This window comes from Hippocampus zosterae, chromosome 15 (assembly GCF_025434085.1).
Source record: "Hippocampus zosterae strain Florida chromosome 15, ASM2543408v3, whole genome shotgun sequence".
NCBI classification, from domain to species: domain Eukaryota; kingdom Metazoa; phylum Chordata; class Actinopteri; order Syngnathiformes; family Syngnathidae; genus Hippocampus; species Hippocampus zosterae.
The window spans coordinates 8696481-8715238 of record NC_067465.1 but is presented as its reverse complement, the minus strand read 5'-3'; the positions used below and the strand labels follow the sequence as shown (position 1 = coordinate 8715238).

General features: G+C 48.3%; 4 protein-coding genes across 8 annotated transcripts; 3 read left to right on the top strand and 1 right to left on the bottom strand.

Annotated features, from left to right (window-relative positions):
- Positions 1-276: 276 nt before the first annotated feature.
- On the bottom strand, positions 277-3510 carry LOC127616421 (C-C chemokine receptor type 9-like). The gene is made up of 4 exons (XM_052087999.1): positions 3366-3510; positions 2595-2656; positions 2211-2516; positions 277-1485 (listed from the first exon to the last, which is right to left on the bottom strand). Exons 2-4 carry the CDS (start codon positions 2625-2627, stop codon positions 718-720), a joined length of 1107 nt encoding a protein of 368 aa, XP_051943959.1. The 5' UTR covers positions 2628-2656; positions 3366-3510; the 3' UTR covers positions 277-717.
- A 1471-nt stretch (positions 3511-4981) lies between these two features.
- LOC127616414 (zinc finger protein 260-like) lies at positions 4982-8581 on the top strand. Of its 5 annotated transcripts, XM_052087988.1 has the most exons (9): positions 5019-5113; positions 5214-5308; positions 5830-6432; positions 6736-7174; positions 7654-7729; positions 7810-7866; positions 7977-8110; positions 8208-8331; positions 8410-8581. In XM_052087988.1, the coding sequence occupies exons 3-9, from the start codon at positions 5965-5967 to the stop codon at positions 8579-8581; spliced, it is 1470 nt and encodes a 489-aa protein (XP_051943948.1). In that variant the 5' UTR covers positions 5019-5113; positions 5214-5308; positions 5830-5964. The 5 variants fall into 5 exon arrangements, with proteins under 5 accessions (XP_051943949.1, XP_051943950.1, XP_051943947.1 ...); XM_052087989.1 differs by lacking the exon at positions 5214-5308 and having other exon boundaries at positions 4982-5113; positions 6739-7174; XM_052087990.1 differs by lacking the exon at positions 5214-5308 and having other exon boundaries at positions 4982-5113; positions 7822-7866.
- Positions 8582-9496: 915 nt separating this feature from the next.
- On the top strand, positions 9497-13704 carry LOC127616416 (protein disulfide-isomerase TMX3-like). Its single transcript, XM_052087993.1, has 16 exons — positions 9497-9758; positions 10097-10157; positions 10229-10271; positions 10864-10987; positions 11053-11098; positions 11249-11329; positions 11482-11581; positions 11651-11728; positions 11820-11886; positions 11960-12058; positions 12470-12527; positions 12604-12657; positions 12751-12807; positions 12953-13082; positions 13159-13227; positions 13313-13704. The coding sequence occupies exons 1-16, from the start codon at positions 9719-9721 to the stop codon at positions 13499-13501; spliced, it is 1296 nt and encodes a 431-aa protein (XP_051943953.1). The 5' UTR covers positions 9497-9718; the 3' UTR covers positions 13502-13704.
- A 110-nt stretch (positions 13705-13814) lies between these two features.
- On the top strand, positions 13815-18721 carry cdyl (chromodomain protein, Y-like). Its single transcript, XM_052087985.1, has 7 exons — positions 13815-14305; positions 14500-15187; positions 15997-16238; positions 16316-16488; positions 17624-17834; positions 17898-18041; positions 18288-18721. The coding sequence occupies exons 1-7, from the start codon at positions 14282-14284 to the stop codon at positions 18444-18446; spliced, it is 1641 nt and encodes a 546-aa protein (XP_051943945.1). The 5' UTR covers positions 13815-14281; the 3' UTR covers positions 18447-18721.
- Positions 18722-18758: the final 37 nt, after the last annotated feature.

Genomic DNA, 18758 nt, shown 5'->3' with positions numbered 1-18758 from the left:
GAAAAGATGGCGCCTTTGTTCGGCTAACGTTTGTGTTACCGCGCTGACCTCTGACCTTTGTTGTCACGCTGCCTGCGCATGTGTGTGCGTGCAGCTGCATCAGCACATGTGAGGCAAACACACGTACACTGTGACTCAGCTGTTTGTTTGTTGTTCCTTTCAAAAGAAACGTTCTGGCTTGACGCGTCAGTTCCTGTTTACGACACCATGTGATTTGTTAGGTGACAGGAAATGATGGAGGACAAATACTGAAATCGTCTCTGTAGACATCAGAGGTTACGTGAGGACATGAGTTGTTTTTATTTTCAAGACTACTTTGTTAACTTTGCTTTGTTTTGATTGTTTCACTCACAAAACCTTTTTTTAATTTAAATTTTTTAACAAAAGTCAATTGGTGATGCCATCAGGAGAGAATGGCGCCCCCCGCCACACACACACACACACACACACACACACACACACACACACACACACACACACACACACACACACACACACACACACACACACATACCCCCCAACCATAATCAAAGTCCTCAGATGGTGTGAGGTGAAAACAGGAAGTGTAGAAAGGAAGTGAATCAAAAAGCGTGACGAGCGTCTTCCTGTCACTTGTTTTGTCTGCTTGCGCGTCAGCCTGCGCTTCCTGTTGCCGCAAAGGTTGCAGCGCCAACAGAATGTCCCGCCTCCGTTGACGCCACCACCAGAAAGTCCAGCCTACAGCGACAGCGCTTGTGAGGTGTCGCTGTCAGACACTCTGGCGGAACCCAGTGGACTTTTCCCGGAGCGGCTGAGCTGCTCCGAGGGCGTCCCTGGGCGTCGGCAGGAGCAGGAGCGCAGCAGCTGGAACAGGTCCCGGCGAAAACGCACGCCCACGAAGACGTATAGGAAGGGATTGAGACAGGCATGCAGGTAGGCCACGCCCTTCAGCACCTGGCCCACCTTCAGGAAGCGTTGGAGCTCGCGGCAGTCGGTGACGGTCACGTTGGCTGCCTGCATGGCCTCTGTCACCAGGACGGCGTTGTGGGGCAGCTGGGTGGCCAGGAAGACCGTCACGACGGCCAGGACCACGCGCATGGCTTTGTGCTTCAGGAAGCTGCGCGTCTTGAGCAGGGTGGCCACCACGGAACCGTAGCATGCCGTCATGATGGTGAAAGGCAGGCAGAAGCCCATGACCACCTGCACCCACAGAGTGGCCATCTTGGTGCGCTGCCCCACGTGCGACGGGAACAGCATCCGGCAGAACTGGCGTGGGCCCTCGTCCGCTTCGGTTGACACGGTCGTGGCGAAGACCAGCTCGGGCGTGGCCAGCAGCAGGGCGGCCAACCAGACGGCGGCGCACACAAATCGTGCGAAGCGGCGCCGCTCGGCCTGCGAGTTTTGAGCCTTGGCTGTCTGCACGATGACCACGTAGCGGTCCACGCTGATGCAAGTCAGAAGCAGTGTGGAGCTGAACAGGTTCACCTTGTACACCGCCGACGTCACCTGCAAACGAGCCGTCAAGCTTTTATTAGGCTTGGACAACACAAGATGATTAAAAAAAATAAAACAAGAACAAAATCCCCAATACCCCAACCTCATCCCATGTGCAAAAGCACTTCGGGTTTAAAAAAGACGATTCAAAGACATGACACGGATGAGGGTGAGGAAGCACCACCGGGTGACCGCCCTGCACCATCCAGATTGTGGATCCAGAAGCACACTTAAAAACCAAAGACGGGGTTCTTTCCACCCCCGTTCGCTGACGGCCTCCCGCTGAGGAAATGCTGCCCCGCTAAAACAAATAGCATAGTCCAGCTAAGCTTGGTTGTGTTTTTGTGCAGCAAGAGCATAGCCGAACCTTTGGGCACTCGGTGACCCGCGCTACCAACTGAGTCACAACCACCGAGCAAAACCGACATGCTTTTGTTGTCCGGCAGGACTTGAGCTGGCCAGCAGCTCCCGGCACCATTCTGGCCCTGCTGGGCGGCTGTGGACCACTACATAGAGCGGGTTGCCCAGCAACCGGAGGTTTGGCTGTTCCAATCTTGGCTCTTTTGTTGTGCTTTTGCTGCTGGAAAATACAACACAATGCTGGGCACTGCTGCTCGGTGCTGTTTTTTCTTTGTTTTTTGTTTTTTTTAGCAGGGTGGAAAAATTGGCTCATCTCTCTAAGCATACGAGGACTAAAAGAAATCGATTCCCGACTACTCTTCAAAAAGCACAGCTACCTTGCACAGCGTGGCGCCAAAGGTCCAGCCGTGAGACGCTTCGGCCGCCCACAACGGCAGGGTGACCAGAAACAAAAGGTCAGCCACGGCCAGGTTGAGCAGGAACACATCGGTCATAGTCTTGAGACGCCGACGGAAATTCAGGTAGATCCAGACCACCGCCAGGTTCCCGGTGCCGCCCACCAACGCGATCATCCAGAAGAGCGGTGGCTCGCATGCACGACGGAAGGCCCGCACCGATGACAGGTCGCACATAAGGTCCTGGAAGTCATAGTCCGGGGTGGTCAGACCTTCGGACCAGGGGTCCTGAATAGGGGAAAAAGGGGTCGGGGGTTCAGTAATCATGTCCGCTCGTGATTTACCTGAGTGGGTGAGGCTTAGTACCTCGGTCACAGAGTCCGTCACAAAGTCATCCATGGAGTCACCTGGCGGTAGCTTTCTCCCAACTGAACACAAACATTGCAAAATAAAAGCTTATTATTTTTCATAACAGAATGTTTTCTGTCACAGAAATGTGGTGCTTCAACGTAACAGGAAACTTCAAAATATTTTCAAAATACTCCTTGATGAAAAACTTTTCTTCTGAAGGGTCAGAATTTCAAACGGGGAACATATTTGACCAATGTTCCTCTTTCTAGAATTTACAAATATACTTTTTAATCATTTCTTTTTTAATTGACATATTTAAATATTAAGGTTATCATGGCAAAACCCAACATTTAATGCACGAAATGAAAAATGTAAATACAGATCACGTTGGATTTTTTTTTATGCCCCGCATACATTTGCTGTGCATGCTGCATACATTTGCTGATGCTAACTCAAAGAAGAGAAACTTTGCATTTGCAAATTAAAGCCTCTTGACTGCCAATAACAAGAAATATTTCTTCTCAAGTGTAGGAATTTCAAAATAAAAACATAATGCTATGTCACTGTCATTTCTCTTCTCATGGCTTGATTTTCAAAGAAAGGCGATGGAAAATATGGGGCTGTCAATCAGAAACTCATCAGCTTCAAGATAACAGTCAATAATTGGAAAAATCTTTCCTTCGTTGACATTTTGAAATTCAAACTCACTGACTCTCAACATACTTTGAATGACTAAATGCACACACCAACACACGCACGCGCACACAAACACACGGGAGGACTCACTGTGGCGTTGTTGGTGGTTGCGTCTCAATATCGCGATCGCACAGGCGTTCTGATGTTCGTTACAATTTTAACGAGTCAAAGCAGAAGTGATCAAAAGGGGCGGAACCGCAGGCTCTCTTGAATACGTCCCTTCATTTTTTTGTTCGTCTCACGTTGTGTTGCATGTGCATGTGCGTGTGTGTGTGTGTGTGTGTGTGTGTGTGTGTGTGTGGCATGGGGGGCGGGGGGCGGGGGGGGGGGTTGTTGTCACGCTAAACATCGAGTGTATTTGACCTTTGGCCACACCTGCCATCTGAGATGGTCAACAGTGGATGTTCATCCCAAGTCTACAGAGCGATCTCTCATCGATCGGTTGGCTGATCGATTAAGAGTTGCATGTGTTCCAATACTTTTGCTCGTGTCACGGATGTGATGCACCAACGGCCCGTCCGTCCTTGGTGTGTCTGTCTCACTTGCGACATGAAGACCTTGACGAGGTGGTGGAAAATGTCTTCGTGGGATATACTGTAAGCGAGACGTGCAAGACGACCACGAAGATGAAAATGATTTCCTGTGCACTCATCTGTTTCGTTGTGTTGCGTGACTCAAGCGACCAGGCCTCACTGGCACGCTTGTGTAACAGGAAGTGACAGCGTCGGCTTTGCACGCAAGCTCGCGCTTGTTTTTCAACTTTGAGTATTTTTTTTTCAGTTTTCACTTTGAAGCTGGCAGACGAAGTGGTGAAGAACCGCAGCATCTCTCACCTTCATCACATTCAAAAAGCCGTTAAGGACGAACGCACGCATATCGTCCACACCGCAGCACTCCACCCGATGTTGCCCTTCATGCTTGATCGATCAAACGACATTGACATTGACAATGACAATACACTAAGAATGGGCGAGTACCAATCATCAGTATCGGTATCAGGCCAATACCAGTACTATTTCAATGTATCGGATCTCATGATGGTGGCCGATACCAGTCAACGACACCATGGTGATCTCTCGTGGCCATTTTAGGAATTCAGGAAATAAGTGATATACCTAATAAGATGAAATTTCTGTAAGGAGGTGTATTTTGACATGGTTTACATTCAGTGGTGTACATGAAAAATTTGGGGCGCTCCTCTAATGAACACCGGAGATTGTTCTTTGCTCTTTTTTTCCCCCGACCCACCGACCTCAGGGATGAAGAGGGCAAAAATTGGTTTCCTTGTGTCTCCTCTCGAACTTAACACCTTGAATGAATCTCTTGCTTCACTCTCATTGTATTTTTTTCATTATTTGAGATAAATAAAAATCAAATCAAATGAACTCTTCAAAGGCAAACGCAACACTCCAATTCAATGCTCTGAGAAAAAAATGATCTTGATGAAAGAGAATATCCACAAGCATTTTGGACTTCAATTATTTATTCCTGAGGACCTGTTGTGCCTTTTCTCAAAAATAAACAATACGGCTTTCTTTAAAACGACCATTGCTTTTATATACATTTTAGGTTGTTTGAGCTAAAAACTGATCAGAATAATTGGTTTTTCTTCTTGTAAACTGGGATAGACATTGTTAAAATGTCCTCGAAGGAAAGTGCATCCTCTGTGTTTCGGTGTGGCAGACCTCCACCTGGTACCGTCAGCCGCCTGCTGGGGGCAGTATAGCAGACAGTTGACATTGACCCGCACTCAAAAAGAAGACGACGAAGACGACGACGAAGCAACAGAAACAGAAACGACAGAAGACTGGACCGACGACTGACAAGTTATGTAAACGGTATGATTAGTTTTTCATTTCACCAGGCGGGAAACATTTTAATGTGTGTTTTGTCGGCTGGCTACTTTGCATTCATTGAGGCGTCTTTTGTGCCTGTTAGCATGCTTCCGTTAGCGGGGTGTCCGCTTGGTCCACTTGAAGCAACTTCTTCGCGCAGCGGACTTGTTTGATTCCCGCCACTGAAGCCAATGCCCAGTACTGTACTGTAGTTGTTTTTCTTCCAATCATATATTCCATTTCAATCCCATAATACCTGGATTTTTTTGATAAACCTTAAATGAACAAAATGTAGAATTGATACAAACTTAACATTTAAGTAACTACAAATAGAAATTGTCAAGGGACTTCAAATAAACAACTTAGAGTATATGTCAAATATATTTCTAACTTTCTTGTTATCTAAAAATTTGGGACTCAATGTAACAATCAGTATCAGTTAATTTAAAAAAAAACCTTAAAACATAGCTTTGTGAATATGAAATTTCTCTAACGAAATAAAAAGACCAACACGAGTGCAAATTTCTGTCTCCTGATCACTAGTTGCTTCTGATACGTTTGACTGACGTCATGATCTCTAATGGATTCAATTTCAATACCGAAATCAGAGGGGGAAAAAAACACGTGAATTCAGAGGTGTTGTTGAATTTGTCGCTAGTTGCCCTATGGTGTCAGACGAATGACGTTTTTACTCTATTCTGTTCCAACCTTGTTTTCAGATGATACTGGATCACAATAACAAAGAACTTGAGACGCAAATGTGGAAACGTCTTCAGGTTTCGTCCAAAGGACTTGGCCTAAAATGGATGTGTGTCTTTGAAGGCATCACCTGCATATAGATCTCCAATTGCACCATGACCACGCATACCACCACAAGGTCATCGTCCACATACTCAGTCGAAGGTGACGATGCAGCGCTCACGTCCGGGTCATCCTCAGCGGTCGGCGATGACGCACTGGTGTGCAGCTGGATGCGACGCTTCCGGGACGTGGGCCCCGTCACGCTGCAGCTGGAAGGCGGGCCCGCCTGCGCCCGCCTCTACTGTGATGACATTGACGGTCTGGCGGAGGGCGGAGGCCTAGCCGAGGCCTTCCTGGTGGAGATCTTCCGCTGCAAGCTGTGCCAGTTCACCTGTGGCCTCAAGAGCGCCATCTGCAGTCACCTGCTGATGGTTCACACCTCATTGGAGGAGGCGGGGATTCAGCGGTCGCCCCCCACCTACACCCTCGAACTTAAGCACGACGATGACGATTTGCTGCTGTACGACATGTTGCACGACATCGGCCCAGACGCGGGGTTAAAGGTCGCGCACAGCTGTGAGGTGACGCACACACAATCCAAACAATACAGTCGAGTTTATTTTAAAGGACAGTCTTTTTATAAAAATGATCAGGCCTGCAACCAATGATTGTTTTACTAATCGATGCATCTGTCAGTTATTTTTTTTGATTAATTGATGAGTTGGTGCAAAAAGAAAATATGTACAATGTGCAAGAATCTTCAAGTATTAGATGCAAAAGGGTTGCACATTGTAAACGTTCAAGCAGGTTTACAAAAAGATAAAAAATATATATTGCACAGCTGGGTTCACAGATTTGATATCAAGTTTGTGTGTCTTCATCAGCAGGTCAGCAGCCTGTTTGAAGACGACGAGTCCATCTTCCCCGTGAAGACCACATCGGGTTCCACGGATGCCACTTCCGAGGAGACGGCACAGTCCGCCCACCTCATGACGCTCGGACTGTGTCGCATCACCGCCCCACGGCCGGCTGCACCCCTGCCGGAGATCCCGCAGCCTCTTGTCTCCGGACGGGCGCGGTCGACCGATCCGCCGTCGGACCCGCTGACATCCGAGGACGCAGGGAAGGGTGCTAAAAAGAAAAATGATGCTTGCCGTCTATCCAAGAGACATCGTGCGTGGCGTCAAGCGAACCGGCGCCGCCGGAAGCGGTCGGCTGAGCGGCAGGCGGAGCTAAAGTCTCGCAGGAGGAGGACGGTTGTGAAGAAGAAAGAGGAGGAGCAGGGGCAAAAACAGCCAGACTCACATGACTTCGGGGACGCAGGTAAAAATCTCTTCAAACCATCCGTCTTGAACTTGAATCAATCAGTTAAGTCCCCCCCCTGTAGACAAGGTTATTAGAGTTGATCAAAATTAATAAAATCACATTTGTGTTAACAAAATAAAAATGTAAAAGAAAACTAACTGACACTACATCTTGTGTTCATAAAACTAGATATATTGTATTTCGAACAAAAGAACCCTTTTTTTCTTCTTTGTCAACCAGTATCATACATGAGCTATTGGGGGGGTGATTTGAAGTGAACCGATTTCGGTATTGCCGTACACAAGAATCAACCTGACCCTATTAGACAACACTTGCCCTTTTTTTTTTAATCTTCTACTCAACAAACACTTCTTTTATTAAAAAAGAAAAACTAAAATGAAAGATTAAAAAAAAAAACTTAACAAAATCGCACTTGTAACTGACTTAATTTTACTCTATGCTGAGAAAATCCCAAATGATTTAAACCCTGCCTGCAGACGAAAGTCGTCGTGTGATTGAACCAGCTGACAGGAAAAAAAAGAAGAAGAAGAAGGTGACGACGCACCTGGACAGGTGGATGCGAGACGCCTGAGTGACATAACCACTGCTGCTTGGCACCCGACTTGCTGATCGGTTGATTGATTGATTGATAGCTCTCGTCACAGATCATCAGAAGGAGGAAACGAATTCGTCTGCTCGCTGTGTCACAAGTCAGTCTATTACTCATCTTCGTCAGTCTGCCGCTCACACACACACACACACACACACACACACACGCACACACACATTAATCGCAGAGCTCCTGATTGTTTCCTCACAGGAAGTTGTCCAGCAAAGTGACCCTGCAGCGCCACCTGGGGGTCCACACTGGAATCAAACTCTTCACCTGTCCCACCTGCCCGTACACTAGCAGATTCAAAGAGTCGCTGCAGCAGCACGTCAGGACGCACACCGGTAACGCGCGCATGTGCTCACACACACCTATCTGAATGCCCAATGGTGACACACACCCTTGCGCTGCTCACAGGAACGTGTGTGTGTGTGTGAACAGGTGAGAAGCCGTACAGGTGCGCCTTGTGTCCCTATGCTTCCATCGACCGGAGTTCTCTGCGCCGACACTCCCGAACGCACAGCCAAGAAAAACCTCACAAGTGTCAGCAGTGCAACTACAGCAGGTAACGCCCCGACTTGCCCGGACGTCAACGTACGCACTCACTCCTCAGTCTCCTTCCGTGCGCTTCTCGCCCTGTCAGCATCCAGAAGAAGAGTCTGGATCTGCACGCGCGACGCCATCACACCGGGGAGACGTTTCCATGCCAACAGTGCCACTACGCCAGCGCAGACCGCCAGCTGCTGCTGAGACACATGCGTCGACATCATCCTCCTCCTGCTCCTCCTCCTCAGCACGCATCGTCGCCATCTTAAAGCTCCCACGTCCAAGGCAAAAATGGCCAACAGGTGGAAGTTTTTTCTGAAGATGCCTCTAGATATTTTCTTTTTCTTTTTGGCAACAGACAATACCCCTTCATTCTTTCAAGTCGTTTTCCTTGCACGTCAGCTTCAAAGCTTTCTGTAAGTCAGTGTTTCCCAAGCAGGAGCACATTTCAGGGCTTTGGGGAAAACATGCAATCATTTCTTTCCGGGATCAATTAACTGCAGCAAAATCACAACAGCCGTGTCTGAGTAGATAATTGATGACAACCAAGTCAATCTGCTCGCGAGTGGCTTTGAAGGTTTTGGGTCAGTGGCCGAGTGGTCGTCTCCCAACCCCAAGGTTGCGGGATGGGTCCTCAACCCTTGTGACCATGTGGAAGTGTCCTTGAGCAAGATACTGAACCTCCTGATGCTGCGTCACCAGGAGGTAAAATGAGGAAGCAAGCGTTAAAGCGCTTTGGGTATACCTAAGGTCGAAAAGGATTATTCAAGTGAAAGCCATCAGCCTTTCCGGGCTTTGTTCCTGACACTGACACTGACACTTTTGTTCTTCTACTTCTTCCTTGCATAACTTTGCTGCTGTAAATTGGGAATTTTTCCATTGTGAGACTAATCAAGGTTCTTATTTATATTCCTTATTTATATACAAGGCAATATATTTATTTTTGTTTCATTTGAGTTAATGATTGCCTAAGAATGAAATGCTCAAAATGCGGAACGAAAATAAAAAGATCAATTGTCAAGTCAACTTTATTGTCAATTGTGCGACATGTGCAAAAACAGACGCTGATTTTATTTTTTTTACATTTTGTTATTGTTAAATAATTGGTTAATCATTGAGAATGAAATTCATGAAGAATCAAAATATGAATCACTATTAATAGTCAAATAAAAAAATGAAATTGATTTATGAAACATGTTACCATTTTAAATAGTCGAACCTATTGGGCTCAGATGGGAAACTCCCGCACCCCTCCAAAAAAATAGATGTCAGTGTGACAAATCCACTTCCTCGAGCTATTACTGTTGGGCCTGCTGTTGTCAATAAAGTTTCAGGCCTTTGAACAGAAGCCGATAATCCAATCCGATTACAATGGTGCAGATGGTTTTGCTTTTAATCTGCTCGACATGTCTGAACACGCCGGCAGCATGGTCGTCATGCTCGCAGGTAAAACCAACTTGACACAATCGCCGCACTTCTTCATTGGAACTACTTTGCACTACTTAACTCGTTATTTCTTGACTCTCTTGACTCATCATTACTTTACACTGTTGACTGTCATCATTTTAATCTGTACTTATTCATTCTACCATGACGTGATGTCAGAATCATCTTTCTTGGCCAAGTCTGTAAAAACGCACAAGAAATTTGTCCCAGGCAGTTTGTGTCACTCTAGAATTATGACGACAAAAAGAACATTTAGGACGTATCTCACACAGAATTCTTAAGCAATGGCGACGGTGATGCGGAGAATCCTTGTGTGACAGTTCTTTTTGGTGCGCTAGCGCTGTTGCTGTGCGCGTCCGTGGCGCCGCTTTGGGCCTTCGTGGACGAGCTGGATGACTCGTGAGTCCACTTTTGTGTGATTTGAGTCAGCATCACCTCTCGGTCACTGTCAGTGTTTCCTTGTCCGACAGGTTGTTGGAGACGCGGCGAAATGAAGACATTTGGCTGATTAAAGTACGTTGACTTTCATATGTCATCAGTGATGAGAAAATGTGACATTTTTGGTTGCCCTCTGTTGAGTGTGTGTGGTAGTGTAAAAAAAAATCCTGTATATGCCCTGCGATTGGCTGGCAACCAATTCAGGGTGTCCCCCGCCTAGTGCCCGAAGACGGCTGGGATAGGCTCCAGCGCCCCCCGCGACCCTAGTGAGGATCAAGCGGTTCGGAAAATCCTGTATAGCATGGGTGTCAAAGTCGAGGCCCGGGGGCCAAATCTGGCCTGCTACATTATTTGATGTGGCCCGTGAAAGCAAATCAAGCATGTCAAGTTCCAATGCCAGCATTTTTTTTTTTAGTTCCAGAAAAGTGGAGATGCGATTCCGGCCGACTAAATACCGTACATGGATGATATTTGGCATGACCCAAATCAAATCAAAGCAAAATCATGAAGAAATAAAAGAGTTCTTCATTAAGGTTTGACAGCATATCGCGCCCGTGCCTTTAGCTACAAAGGTGGTCACGGAATAAATGAAACTCGTATCTTGAAGCCTTAACAGGCCATCCTGACCCAGGCCGCTGATGATGTCACGTGGCATTACTGTGCTCAGTTTTACGCTCCATGGTGCCGAATCTGCAAGGAGATGGACCCGACCTGGCACCGGATCGGCTCCGAGCTCAAGAGCGTCGGATCGCCGGTCAACGTCGGCAAATGCGACGCCATCGCCAATGCGGGTGAGCCCACCTTTATCCTCACCATCAGCATCGTGCCCTCGTGCTCACCCACCTTCTGCCTGCAGGCTTGGCCAAAGAGTTCAAAGTTCGCACCTATCCCGCCATCTTCATGTGAGTTCACAGCTCGGCATCAGACTTCATTGTGACGTTTGTTCATGACGTCGCGTTGATGTGACGATGATGTTTTGGTGACATCGCCGTGAGTCATCTTGATGTTATGATTGACATTATATTGTCATGGTGATGTCTTGTATATTTCAGGTGGAAGAACGATATGAAGTATCTTTACTCGGGCCCCCGAACCGCAGACGCCATTGTTGAATTTGCTAACAGGGTTAGCGGGTGAGGATGACACGCGCTCACAGCTGTCACATTGTGTGTTTGTGTGAGTGTGGGCGCGCGCGTGCGTGCGTCCACGGCAGCGTGTTAGTGGGTAAGAGTGACATTAAAAAAAAAAAAGGGAAACAACATGGTTCTGTTGTTTGTTTTTTCAGTCCGCTGATTCGACCCTTGACGAGCCCAGAGCTCTTCCAACACACTTTAAACCGTCACGATGTCATGTTTGTGTATATCGGAGCATCATCACTACTCAAAGTAACGCACACGCACATACACACACAGACGTTTGACCTGTAACTACTGACCTGTGACCTGTGTTTGCAGAGTGAGTACTCATCAGTGGCTCAGGAGATGATAGTGTCGACGTTCTTCTTCTCCGCCAGCAGAGACGTCGTGCCCAAGGTCCAAATGTCAACACGAGAAGTCGAAGCAAAAAAAAAAAGCCTTTGAGGAAGCTCGTTGGTTAATTGCGCTTTGACGGTGTGGTTTGCAGGCCGTGTCTCTTCCCGCTCTTCCGGCTGTGGTGGTCTTCAAAGATGGAGCTTACTTCAGCTACAATGGTGGGAATGAAGCTGATCCCTCTGCCTTTTGTGTCTTGACCGATGACCTTTGTGATTCCTTGACACATTTCAGAGGCCAGCGATGGCTCACTGAAGGCCTGGATCAAAAGGGAGAGATTTAGTAACTATGCTAAAGTGGACAACTACATGCTCTATGCCATGGGAGACTCAGGTGACTGCTGACCACACACACGAGACGCTTGCGCAAACACACACGGGAAAGTGACGTTATCAAGAATCTCACAGGATGGGATTCAAATTTAGGTTTAATCATGGGATTCGGACAGTAAAGGATAAATTCACGGGGGCGTGATGATCCAATTAAAAACAATTCGGAGATGCACAGCCATTTTTAATGTATTTGACCTCCAAAATGGAAGTGGTACTGGAGCGGGAGTCATATTGAACGGACAGGACAGAGTAGGAGTCGATTTCACCGGGAACGGTACGGGGACAGGATTTTTTTTTTTCTTTACCACATTGGGACAGGATGGGATTTTATCTGTGGGCATGGGATTCGACTGGAGTGAAAATCCACTCCTGTGCCAGCCTCAAACACACCGACACGCACTCTTTTGCACAGGGAAGCTGATTCTGTTGGCGCTGTTGGATGATGCCAACGTGAGCCAACAAAATCTCAGGTATGACCTCAGATCCGTGCGGCGCACTTGCTATCTGTCTGACCTGCTTATGCTGTCCTTCCTCTCACATGTTCAGGTACAAAAGCCTTGTGTGGAAAGTTTCGCAGGACTACAAAGATCTTTACAGCAGGTGGGGAAGTTCAACCTTAGGGGCTTTGAATGTGAAAATCCACTGAATGAGCGCGCGCTCATCAAGCTTTGGTCTTGTTTTTCATTCCCACAGAAACATTCACTTTGGCTTCATGGAGGGCAATGAATACATCAATGGGCTCATCATGGGGTGAATATATGCGCGTGTGTATGTGTGTGTGCGCACACGTCTTAGTGAGAGTGCATGCTTGAATACACGCGTGGCTGCATGTTTATATATGACTGCGCACATGTTTCTTCAGCATGTGACTCGGTGTGTTTTGTTACGTGCCCAGCGAGCTGCAGCTTCCAACCATCATCATGTTGAATCTGTCCACTGACAACTACTTCCTGCCACCTGCCCCACTGGAGACAGAGCGCCATCTGTTGGACTTTGTGGATCAGGTTCTGGACGGCAGCATCCAGGCGAGTCCGCCAGAAAGCACTGGCAGAAAATCTTGAAACTCGTTGTTGACTCGTGTTGTCCTTTGTCCTATTTTAGGCTCGTGGAGGAAACGGGGTCATTCAGCGAGTCAGACGCTTCATTTACGACACCAAAGGCACGCTCGTGGTACTTCCTCTCGACACTTCCTGGCCAAGTGCAGCTGACTGTCCTCATGCTGGTTCCGTCTGAAAGTCTGTTTGTTTCCATCCAGCCGCTGATGACTGAGGCTCCGCTACTGGGCTGCTTCCTACTGGGCTTCCCGCTGGGCCTTTTGGTCTTCTTGTGCTTTGTGTGCTGGAAGGCCAAGTCTGACTACGGAACCCAAGACGACGACGATGATGATGACGACGACCAACCCATCTTCTCTCCGAGACAAATACCCGACAAGAAGTCAGACTGACTCCGATCGACAGAACCTCGGTGTGCTGCAAACTTTTAAAAAGTCGATTAAAGAAAGGTTGAAAAACTTTGCAATTGGGCGTGAAATGGGTCCAACATCAGACATTCTAACATTGGCATGCATTAGCAACGTGTTCCTCTTTGCTTCCGAATGTCACAAGTTCAGCAGACGCAGTGTTATTAAACAAGTGTGTTGTCCTGTGACTCCAAGTTTTTTTTCATTTGGTCTCAGCAAAAGACAATTGAAAAAACTGACAAAAAGATATTTGTTAATTTACATTTAGGGCCATGAGGAAATGACGCTTCCTCGTGTCGCTTTCTATTGTGATCAGACGTGTTCAAGAAAGATTTTTTTTTAAAGAGCGTGGTTTCGGTTTTCGATCATTTCGTTTTTCGAACAGCCTTCTGGAACGGATTATGGGATTATTTTTTTTTTACAATAAATCCATTCACCAGATGATGGCTTATCGTTTTAATTCTAAAAAATAAGCACAGAACAATTGACAAGCAACATAGTTATTGAGCGTTACATTAATCTCTTTCAAAATAAAAGGGAACTTTTTCCACGAGCGTAGTCTTTTATTGTGAAGGTCGACGGGTCGCACTGACGCTTCCTGGAGACAAAAGACAAACATCTAGCTAGCAGCTAGCTGAGTGCGTCGCCAAAAGTGGTCGTCGAGACGATTAAAAGGTCCAACAGAGCGGAGCCGCCGACTGCTCTTCATGCTGGCGACTTGCTGGAATCACTCCAGAAACTTGTCGGCACTGGTACGCCGTCCCCATGGCAACGGAAGACTTCTACGAGGTGACGCTAACACGCTAACACGAGCTAACGTGTAACACGGCCAACTTGAGAAAAGTTGATGAGTCGCCGCGGGGTGACGCAACGTCAACCAGATATCGTCATATGTGTACTGGGACATGGCGTGGGATACTTGAAACATGTTTTGAAATTCTAATGCGTATGATATGAACAAACGGGCTGTGTGCTGGCCACAGGTGGAGCGGATCGTGGATAAGCGGAAGAACCGGAAGGGGCGGACGGAGTACCTGGTCCGCTGGCGAGGCTACGGCTGCGAAGGCGACACGTGGGAGCCTGAGGTTCATCTGACTACATGTATGCCGTATGTGCACGACTTCAACCGGCAGTACGCCCAGCGCCACAGAGACGCCACCCTGCTGCGCTCCACCCGTAGCTACCTGTGCGCTACCCCCCATGGGAACCCCTGCAGCCCACCTGGTCATGTCGGGCGACTTCTGCCCATCCTGGACCCTCCGCCTCCTCTGTCGCCCGGCGAACTCAAGGGCCAGTCGCACTCCTCAGTGAGTGTCATGCAAGGACCTCCAAAGTTGGTGCCCCCGTCATTGGTGCCCTCAATGCCGGCGCCCCTGGTGGGCCCACCCCGCCGCAGCTTGGACTTGTCCAAAAGCGGGATAAAGATCCTGGTGCCCAGAAGCCCCATGAACAGCCTACTGGACGCTGAAGAGTCGCCCAGCGAGGCGGCACCCAGCGAGGCGACACGCAACACGGATGCCGGCGCCCGCGATGCCCACGATGTCCCCCCTGAGGTGGCCCTGGAGCAACCGGCCGGCGTGCAGCTGGCTCCAGGAGAGCTGCGCGCCCGCATGGGGATCAGGTCGCGGGGCAACAACGCCCGGCCCGTGATGCAAGCCCTCAATGGATCAGGTAATAATAATAATAATAATCATCATCATCATCATAAGTATGGCTGAAGTTTATCTAATGCCGTTGTGGGGGCTTGTGTACACTTAAGAATAACTGAGCCAGGGGTCCTTCAAATATTTAGTGTCCTAGGCTAGCACGAAGGAACATTTAGGGTTGGCCACCGGCAGACGGCGTGATTGAAGGCTCCAGTTGAAGTTCGACAAGCAGGCAAGGAGTTGGGGACTGTTGGGGGAAGTTCTCACGATGTGACATCTTTCAGGGACCTAAGCTAGGAATCAGCAAATGGTGCTGTCAGTATGGCTGCCAAGAATGTGAAAATGGCAAGTCATTTTGATTTTAAAAAGCTGCGCAAAGTGTTGTTGCGCAGCTTGCAGTGGAGCCAGATGAGCTGTCACACGCCACCGGCAACACTGATGCTTCACTGTGGAGCAATTTGTTTCCCAGGGATTCATGCCGTGATATTTCATTTTTTATCTGAAAATGTTGCTTTGATTTGCATTTTACTTCACGGGCGCTCGTGGAACAATAATTTTGTGAATTGGGGTTCCATAGTCTGTGTCCCCAAAAAATCTGAGTATCAACATGAATCCTTGAGTCTGAAAGGTGATAAATTGGCTAATATGAAAGTAGTACCGGTAATGTTTTTTTTTTTTTTTTACGGGTTGCCACACACTTCTGTCGTTTGAGAAACATGTTTATGTTAGCCTCCTCGAAGTAGCGCACAGACCGAGGAAAAAGCCTGTGAATGTGTTTGTATATTGATCGATCATCTCCGGAGGTGCCGACTGACCAACTTTGCATCCGCTTAGGCGCTCCGGGGACCATGGAGGACCTCGGTACGGGCGGGACCTCTGCACTTACTGTGACCTCGGGTGCCCCGACCAAGCGGCGTCCGGAGGAGCGAGGGGCATTCGACAAACGCTTGCGTTTCAGCGTGCGACAGACGGAGAGCGCCTACCGCTACCGCGATATCGTGGTCAAGAAACAAGACGGCTTCACGCACATCCTGCTGTCCACCAAGAGCTCGGAAAACAACGCGCTCAACCCCGAGGTGCGCGTACACCCCCGCGCGGACCACCACACGCATCCCGTCTCCTCCTTTCACCTTCGCTGTGGTCGTCACCGCAGGTGATGAAGGAGATCCAGAGCGCCATGGCGACGGCGGCGTCCGACGACAGCAAGTTGGTACTCCTGGGAGCTGTGGGCGGCGTCTTCTGCTGCGGCCTGGACTTGGTCCACTTGGTCCGACGCCTCACAGATGACAGGAAGAAGGAAAGCGTTAAGATGGCCGAAACCATCAGGTAAGTGGTTGCCTCAGTCCCCCTTTCGTCATAGGTGGGGGCGGGCGGGGACAGAGCGCCACATACCAAACACAATGGCGTCGGTGCCGTGGCATCTCCGGTAAAAGTAAATCCGAACAAAAGACAGCTTTCGTTCTATTGCCTCGCGCCAGAAACTTCGCTCATCTCGAAGCACAAGGCGATTACCGTATTTTCCGGACTATATGTCGCAGTTTTTTCATAGTTTGGCCAGGTGTGCGATTTATACTCTGGAGCGATTTATGTGTGAAATGAACACGTTCTCTCATTTGACATGTTATTTTCACATTAAACCGCAAGAGGGGGCTCTAGTTCTGTGTTGATGCTTTCCACATTGACAAAAAACACCCTACCATGACTCTGACGTCAGCGAAGTAGAAGAGGAAGCACCATCTCTTCTACCTCCGAAGTTGGCAGTGTTGCTTAAAAGTGACCCCGAGGATGATTTCATCGGATTTAGTGATTTGGAGGGACACTGATAGTTTGGTAAACTTGTTAGCATGATCATTACGCTGCAGTTATCTGATTAACTCTTGATATGTTACATGAACATACCGGGCACATTCTCAGTTCATTGTTTATGCGTCATGTAACGTTAGCATATCGTACTCTTATTCAGCCTGTTGTTTTGCATTTATTTGCCTTCAAAGATGACATGTCTGTTCATGGTGTTGGATTTTATCGCATAAATTTCCCCCCAAAATGCGACTTATACTCCAGTGTGACTTATGTATGTTTTTGTGTTCTTTATATGCATTTTATGGCTGGTGCGATTTATACTCGGGAGCGACTTGCGGTCCGGAAAATACTGTAGCTAGCAGCTGCTGCTACCTACCGGTATGGAAGAGCCCCACATGATTACCCGGCTGCCGGCCGGTACATTGCACAGGCATACAAATTGGATACTTTCCCACAGTGTTTGAAAAACACAGAGTTACAGCAAGCAATGTGTTTTTATATGATAACATTTGTATAATTATTCCATCAGTTCCACGCGCTGTACACTGACTAGCTGACCTCGGAGCTAAGTGTCCATTGTTGCTTGTCGTGCAACATGTGACGCGTCCTGACTTTTGTGAGCTAGCCAAATGACGTGAGCGCACGTGTGCTTCCTCAGGACGTTCGTCAACACGTTCATCCAGTTCCGCAAGCCCATTGTGGCCGCCGTCAACGGGCCGGCGCTGGGCCTGGGCGCCGCCATCTTGCCACTGTGCGACGTGGTGTGGGCCAATGAGAAGGCTTGGTTCCAGACGCCCTACGCCGCGTACGGGCAGACTCCCGACGCTTGCTCCTCCTTCACCTTCCCCCGCATCATGGGCCCCCCCTCGGTTGGTACCCCGCCCCTAAGCTGGCCCACGCCGTGGCGGCCTGACCCTTCCTTTTGCTTGCAGGCCAACGAGCTGCTCCTGAGTGGCAGGAAGTTGACGGCGCAGGAGGCGTGTTCCAAAGGTTTGGTCTCGCAGGTCCTCTGGCCGGGAACCTTCACGCAGGAAGTGATGCTGCGTATCAAAGAACTGGTCGCCGTCGACTCTCTCGTGAGTATCACGCTGTTCTACGGTGCATTTCAAGCCGGGAAACGAGTATTTCTTCTCACTCCATATTGTTGATTATTGATTTTCTTTTTTTTTTTTCAACCTATGAACTTCAGAATTGTGATTAACGACTTTTTCTGACACCTGATGTATGATCTCATATGAAATACGTTTCTTGGTTCAATAAAGCTTATCAAGCGCATGCACATCCCCACAGAATTTGATGCGTGTCGTTTTTGTGCGGCTCAGGTCCTGCGGGAGTCCAAAGCTTTGATGAGGAACTCCAGCCGAAGTTCTCTGGAGCAAACCAACGAGCGCGAGTGTGAAGCCTTGAAGAGAATTTGGGGCTCATCGCAGGGAACCGACGCCATTTTGCAGCACCTGCACAGAAGCAAAGAGCTCTACTAGGACCTGCACCAGGACCTGTTTGTGCTTCTATGACTGGACTGGACTAAATGTTTGAGTGCAAATGTAAAGTAAGTTATGAGTCATGTTTTGATCGATGAACGTTTTGGCTCAACGATGCGCTCAGCTGAACTTTCCCGACAGGGAGTCTGACTCCATGTTTGGATGCGTCTTGATTGATGCGAAACTAAGCTAGGACAGCCTCTATCAATGCCACATCCTTGCGAATGACACATTTGTACCTTTTCTACATTGGCAAGTAAACGGGGAGAAGAGCATTGCGGTGCTCACGTGTTTCAATTTAAATCGGATGGC